The sequence below is a fragment of the Asparagus officinalis genome, chromosome 2 (genome assembly GCF_001876935.1).
Source record: "Asparagus officinalis chromosome 2, Aspof.V1, whole genome shotgun sequence".
NCBI lineage: Eukaryota > Viridiplantae > Streptophyta > Magnoliopsida > Asparagales > Asparagaceae > Asparagus > Asparagus officinalis.
The window spans coordinates 26,701,218-26,709,400 of NC_033795.1; the positions used below are offsets into that span (position 1 = coordinate 26,701,218).

The window sequence follows — 8,183 nt, forward strand, 5'->3', positions numbered from 1 at the left end:
CCTTGTTGTTCTATTGTTGCAGATAGATCCCCTAGTTTCTCAACTCAAGCTATTTTCAGGTCAAGGTTGGGCTTTGTAAACTATAACATACGAGCTTCATAAACTGCTTTAGTTACTATGAACTCAGCATAACAAATCATTACATACAACTAATTTAACTGGGTAAACTAAGTAGGTTAAGAATCCAGGGGAGCTTTGTCTGCAACGATAGAAGTATAGGGGGTTTATCCGTAATTTGAAGTTAATACATGAGGTCTACCTATAATTAATACAAAATAATATGTTTTTTTAACTAACTGTATTATATTCGACTCTATAAGTCTCAATTCTAATCAAAACTTAGCTGCTTTGATCATTCTTTACCATGAGTTTGAAAGGAAAAGAAAAAAAAAGGAATAAAAAAAGAAAAAAGAAAAAAAGGAAAGAAAATTCGTTCAATGAATCTGTTTATTCCCTTTTAGCTTGCTGCATCAGCAAAGAAGTGGACAAATATTTGATCCTGATGATCTGATCTATGACCATACTTGTGTGATGTAGATTGTGACATGCAATTCATCATTATGTGCTTTAGGACCGCAGGCTTCGGCTACCAAGGGCAGCAAATTTTCCTTGAAAAATAATGAAGCTCCATTCACATTCTCTAAAATCATGAATGCCTCCTTTCCTTCATACTTAATCAAAATTTTACAGAATCTAATATATTCATCTATGTTAAAAGACTACCATGTTCTTGATGATGATCATTTTCAAAGATATTAATCTTTAAGATAAGTTTAAGGAGCCTTTAAGATAAGACTAAGGAGCTTAGTTTTCTTTTATTCAGTTCACTATATTAGCTCCTCATATCAAGGCTTAACTAAATGAAACTCCTTAGCTTATCAATGGATTTCATCTTCTAAGGTTGGTTAGCACATCACATTCTTTGAACATGAATCTGTAGCCATCTCTTGGACTGGTTGGTGCATCACAATGGATGAGCATCAATTGAGCTCCACTGACCAACAATTTTGTCACGTTGCTTTCATTTGGTGATGCTCAGAGTAATGGTGGGCCTTAGGAGGACTCGTGGAGGCCTCTATTTGTGAGTCATCTCAAATCTTGAACATTGGTGGGGGGGGGGGGGGGGGGGGGGGGGGGGGGGGGGCTATGGCTATGCAAGGTCGCACTATAAAAAATCACAAGAATGTGAGTTGTGTTACTAATTTTAATTCAGCATAATCAGTGTATAATATCATCGAAATTGAAATTACTAAGTTTTAGTGCAAACATAAATATCAGTACAATCAGAATATTATGTTATGGTCTCCTTTGACTCATACAATTTTCTATATAGGGACCACCAGAATATTATGTTATGTTCTCCTTTGACTCATACAATTTTCTATATAGGGACCACTAGAATATTATGTTATGTTCTCCTTTGACTCATACAAAATGAGATGAGGGCCCCAAGACTTGAATTTGAAACTGGTGTAAGTGTTAGTGGGAGACCATGATACATAAATCATTGTCCAAAAAGGGAGGGGGTTGTGTGAGATCACATGCTTCAGTCACCCACAAGACTTTCCTCCCATAAAAAGTAACTAGCAACTATCAAAGATGAAGATTTTGAGTATTTTAGATAGAGATGAGAAAGAGGGGCAGGGCATGAAAAGGTGCAGCCTTTTTATCATGTGGATGGATAGATTCATCATGTCATCGTGGAAAAAATCTTAGAAATCAGAGTACCAAGATACGTTTGCTGCAGAAGGATGCATGGCTGCATGAATGCTACATATTTTGAGAGATCCTAGGAGCCACTTCAGAATTATACTCATTTAGTCTACTTGCAACTTTTTATTTTATTTTATTACAATGTGAAGAGTACTCTGTAATACTCGTATTGTTGCGTCAAAACTATAAAGTTATGATGAGCCACATGTTTCATTGTGCTCAAATATTTCATTCACAAATTCTATTTCTTCATTTAATTTTGTTTAGAGTTATCTCATCCTTTAAGATAATGGTTTTTGTCCCCTAGAAATCAACTTTAAAATAGATTCATTCTATAGAAACAATATTTTAAATATAATTTATACATAAAACCACTTTTAAAAAGGATTATTTTAATTACAATCAACTGTCTAGGCCCATATTTAAGTTATTTTTCAGTAATTGATCTCGTCTAATCTTCATTAAGGATAATCTATCTAATATACTTGGCATTTGACAACTAATTATTACAGCAAAATTGAAAAACTTGACTTAAAAATGAGTAAATTTGGTTAATTGGAACAAAAATTATTTAAAAGTAGTTTATATATAAATTGAAAATCAGAGGTGGTTTCTATAGAATGAGTCTATTTAATTTAAAGATGGTTTACAAGTAAAAAACATTTAGGTTAACCACTATCATGCCCTAGACACATAGACAAGTAATTTTTTATTTGATTGAAGCTATGGATGATTCTGGTACCATGCATCTTAAAATCCTAGTTATTAACCTTAGAAATTTTGATAAAGACATTTGTGATTATTTGCAGTGATTTGTTCCAAGGAGATAATGATCAACACAAACCAACAAGCCTCATGCCAAAACTACAAAAACAATCAAATGATGAGTGAATCCACAAGTTCTAATGACAATGCATGAACTAAACCTTCTTTTCAAAAACCTAAAGAAAGCTAAAATTGCTGGCAACAGTAGCCATAGATTAATGGCATCATATGCTGAAGTTCTAAGGGGCCACCAATCTTGGCCTACAATAAAGCCCTCTTTCTCTCTCACTCATCTCTCACTTGCGGGTGATAAAAACTTCACCTTTCCAGTGTTTTTGTACTCCACACATGCCAAAGTTAACAGAGCAATCATCACAATTCCACGAAAAAAGAACTCAACATAAAGTGATGAACCGAAAGAAGAATCAAAAGTGAGAGACAAGTAGAGGAGAAAAGAAAACATGCCAGCCTGAGATGACTGGAATCAGCATGGGAAAAGTTTGTATCCTCACCTCAGCATGAGACTAGGTACTTAACCTGTTACAGGATGCAATTGATCAATCAATGTAGAATTGCAATACCAAGTACAAAAAACAAGAAGATTTGTAGCATCATGACCGATATCTTTCGCTTGAGTGAACCAAGCGTATGTTGTTTGTGGAGCCTGATTTACATTGATAATATATATCGGGTCCCAAATTTTGACGCCTAAAGAGTTGCACCCTGCGGGAGGTTTCGAGGATATAAGTAATCACACTGATTACCAAATTAGCTTGTTAAATCTTTATGTCTATGTGATTGTTTCTCTGGTTGTTTGTTCTTTTTGTCATCGATATCTGGTTCCTCTGTGTTGCAACAGTAGAATTCAAAGTCGCTTCGCCTTTGAAAACTGAAACTGTATAAACTTACTTAATTGAACTTCGAGTGCTGTATGGATTCCAACATGTCATAAGTTTACCGATAACCATTACAGTAATTTTGCCCATCAGCAACCCATGGACGGGTGGCTGGTTGGCGGCCACCTCGTCTGAACGGCTGGACGGACGAGCGACTCATCGGTCAACTCGTCCCTGAGCTGAAACTGCGTTTGCAGTTTCTGTCCAAGGAAACTAGCTCGAAGATCATACTCTGTAGAACCAACCACACGCATCCTATAATACCCTTTCTCAAACAAAATTATTTATCTCCATTATCACCCACCACTCCTTTGATTGACATTTTGAGAAGGATAAATTGCGCCTAACCCCTATCAACCTTATGAGCCCAGGAGTGGCAAGTGCTTGATAAATGAGTTGAAAGGTGAAAGGAGTTACGGAAATTAAACACAAGGAGGGTATTATAGACATTTCAAAACCTTTTCAGAGCCGAGGACATCTTGGTAAATATGACACAAGCAAATTGAGATTCAATATATACAGACCGTTTGTGTAACCTCTTTGCTACAACCTTCCTCCTTCAGCAAACACTCTCTGATATAACATGGAAGATGATCAGAGAGAATCTGAGCTCGATCTAAGCCTCTCAATAAGCGTAGGACAATCACAATCATCTCCAAAAACCGAAGAGGCAGAGAGCAACATGAGGAGCATGGAGGTCTTGAAAAGACAGAATGCTGAGCAAATTCGTCTTGCAGCGGTTGAGAAGGCATATGCAGAGAGAGTGAGGGAGCTGACGAGGAGAGAGCTTGAGCTAGCTGAGAAGGAATTCTCGAGGGCTCGAATGATCTGGGAGCAGGCTCGAGAGGATATGGAGAAGGTGGAGAGGATGAAGGCGGCGGCCTCACGAAAGATCGGCTCTGCTTGTATCGAGATCACCTGCCAGGCTTGCAGACAACGGTTCCAGTGGTCTCAGTAGAAGAATCTCAGAGTTGGGTCAGCAATTACTTCTCTCTTCAACAAATAACATTTGGAAGGAATATCTGATACTGATAATTATCTTTAAAAAATTTGAAGAAAAATGTTGCATTTAATTGAACTGTCTGACATTGATATTGATCCTTGAACTTGCAATTTAATCTCAAACAGGTGCCTTCTTTGTCTGTAAAAATTTGTTGTAGAATATAAACAATACAAGATGTTTAGAGAAAAGGTTTAAGGCTAAATAGAACTTAAACAGCTTATAGTTTAGGTGAATTTGCACTTACGTACCGTCTTTTATTCTTGATATTTCAATACGCTATTTGTTTTAGTTTTCAAACTAGCACGTTAATATTCTCCTGAATATTCTTATGAGACTTTTACATGTTAAAAATTAGTCAATTATTCCCCTAAATTTACCTGAATCAACTAAATAAAACCCCTCTTACCCCCCCCCCCCCCCTCCCCCCCCCCCAAATACGCGCGGTTAAACATACCTCTTAACAAAAATTTAAGACATTATGATGAATTTTTTAGTTGATTTAGCCAACTTTAAGGATATGTTTGATTAATTTTTAACATGTGAAAGTCATACTTCAAAAACAATAGGTATTTAATTGTTAAAATAAATAAAACATATGAGTATGTATGTGCGAGGTCATGTAAACTATGAGCTGTTTAAGTGCTATTTCGCCAAAATTTAACTTATTTTTGCAAACATTAAAAGAATGAAACAAACTGACAAAGACCAAGGATCAAGTAGGAGATCTTTTGGAAAAAATCTGAAATGAAAAAAAGAGAGCAAGAGGGGTTTATTGTTATTATAATGATGTTTACTGTTCCTAAATAGAAAGCAATTTGTTTTAACCACCTTTTCTTTTTACAGATTCTTTCAGCTTTTGTTATGCATCCAAATCTTTTAGAATGTGATCTCATATATAGGACCATTATTCCATGAAACTACACTGAGAGAGAGAGAGAGAGAGAGAGAGAGAGAGAGAGAGGGAGATGATCAGTGAAAAGAATACGCTAGGGAGATAGTGAAAGATCCTTGCATATTATCTCACTCAGCGCTGGAAAGCCACTTGCACACAGGGTGATGTTCTGGTAGGAATTGAGACAGTATAAATGTTGCAAACACAATTCATTCTCATTTCAGAATATTTCCAAGTCTTTCCAATCACAGTTTATGTCAAGGAGTATCTCACATTCATTCAGTCAAGTGTAAGTTTGGTTCAGAAAAAAGCATGAGGCGAGATTTAGTCCCACATTGAAAACGGAGAAAGATGACTAGCTAAGTTAAATATGTTTGGACACATTATTGAAGTAGAATTGATCATTTTTGTTGGATCTAAATACAGGCCTAGAGTGAGGGTGAAAAGGGTCACTATCATTTTTCGCTAAGAAACACAAAATATGCTGCAGTGGAATAAATAAATAAAAGTGAATAACGATAATTAACCACAAATAACAATCAACTAAGGATATACAAGATTTTATAGTGGTTAGAATAACAATATTACGTCCACTCTTCCTTCTCACAAAGGGGCTTTCTCACTATACCAAGAGTTCTCCTAAATCAACCCGATTCGGTAGTCTTATAAAGACCGTAGCTTAGAATCTATTCAAAACCAGTCGTTTAACCCAACTCTCCACAATGAATAATACCTAGACCTAGTGTTACGCCTCCTGGGTTCACACAAGGCTGCAGTCCAAGGTGAATCCAAGGATGTCAAACATGCCATGCACTCATACTGTGTAACGACATGTTTCACCATCACAGAAATATCTCTCTAGTGGAATCAAATAAGACAATACAGGTACAAGCAGATATAAAAGAGATAAAGACAGGAAATAGAACATAGAAACAAATGATAAATCTCCTGATAGTCAGGTCTAAACAGATATAAAAGAAAATATGTTCAACAATCTGATACAAATGATCCAAAAATCTCAACTATAAGAGTCAACTGAAAAATACATAGGTTCTCAACACTCAAAATGAAATGCAAGTCTAATCAACTAAAATCAAAACTAAATAACCATGGAGCAAAAACTACTATAATTAAATGACGACGACTATGCTGAAAGTACGTCAACCTGCGACTCTCTGAATCTCTGCTCCGCAGCCTGAAAAGAAGTGAAATCAACAACGTCAGAGTGCTAACAAAATCACCTCCATCCGCCCCTAGGGGAAGGGCTACTAAGTATGATGAAGACTCTACCTATAAGTGCATAGTCTACCTAAATCATTTTACCTTGTACTATATAGAATTTATGTTTAGAAATTTACAACACAAGACTAGTACGTCGAGTGAAATAATCCAAACAAGGAAACCCTCATGTATATACAATGTGTCTCAAGTCATAAATTTCTAGATATAAATTCCAACTAAGAATAAAACAATGAAGGATAACAATACAAAAAGAAATACATCAATCATCTCCAAACAAAATGTCATCCAACTCCTCATACCATCCTTAGTGGAAAAAACAAATACCAATACACTATCCCGTGTACCAAAGTTGTGAAATACCTTCACAATAGATCATATCAAACGAGTGTTAATAATCGCCTACACTTAGGTTATCATCAAATTTATCAAATTTTCATTCTCTGGAATTCTTTAACTCATCGCACCTTCGTGCGGACCGATAAATAGTATATCAACTCATCACACCCCCGTGCAGACCGATAAATAATATATCAACTCATCGCACCCCCGTGCGGATCGATAAATAGGTATATCAAGCTCTGCGCAAAACTATGTGGACCAAAATCATAGGTTCAACAACCTCTGCGCACGCTCATGCAGACCAAAAATACATAAAAGAGTAAAGTCCATCGCGGTCTCATTGTGGTCCTGACTAACGCACTCAGAGTGTAGTTCATCTGTGGTCTCATTGTAGGCCCCAACTAACCCCACTCAGCATCTTCAATAAAAGCTAACTACACAAATCGTTACTCGTAACGAGTGCAAACCATTTGGCTATCCCGAACAATGGATTTATACGTACTCAATTTTTGTAAGTGTACTCCTCAAAATACATGTATAGAACATCGCACGACTTACGCTACGCCCTTGTACATCGAACCCACGTGTAAAAGGTTCAAACTCACAATATTGAACTTCATCAGTCGATCGACGAAAACTTCAATCGACTGATAAGCTGAGGTTACACAAATCACACACAGCCGAGCCCGTCAGTCGATTGATGTTGCCCATCAGTCGATTGATGACCTACCGTCAGTCGACTAATGGCAACATCAGTCGACTGAACAGACCAAAATTAACAGATTCAGATTTTTACTTGATTTTTCTTCAAAGCTCGGGTTTTTATTAACTTATATGAATAAAACTTGATTCAATACTCATGATTACTTAACCAAGGGTTTGTTTAAATAAGATAAAATCAACATGAACTCATGGATCTAATGTTTAATCATGCAAATTAACTAAATTCATGTTTATTTCAACAAATTAGTGCATATAAATCACAATTAAACTGTAATTAACATATTAAGATTAACTCTAATGATCATGATCATCTAAACACCAAAATTTCTGACTTACTCGGCTATTCTATACATGAGTTTAAGATATCACATCACAAATTAGGTTCTAACGCATTAGATTAACCCTAAGCATGAGATTAATTGCAAATATCATGTAAAAACTTTATTTTTAAACTAAGGGAAAGATTTGGATAGAGGCGATCTTGCCTTATCACGTGTACAACCTTTGAAACAATCATGAAGCGATCTCCCGTCGCCAAAAGCAGCAAATCTCGCCTTCTCCTCGCTTCTCGCCTCACAAGACTTCCCCGAAATCACAAATTTAGAGCTAG

The 8,183-nt window shown here is 36.2% G+C and overlaps 1 protein-coding gene across 1 annotated transcript; it reads left to right on the forward strand.

Moving 5' to 3' along the window:
* Nucleotides 3,907–4,524, forward strand: LOC109829466 (protein indeterminate-domain 16). Its single transcript, XM_020396577.1, has one exon. The coding sequence runs from the start codon at nt 3,958–3,960 to the stop codon at nt 4,330–4,332; it is 375 nt and encodes a 124-aa protein (XP_020252166.1). The 5' UTR covers nt 3,907–3,957; the 3' UTR covers nt 4,333–4,524.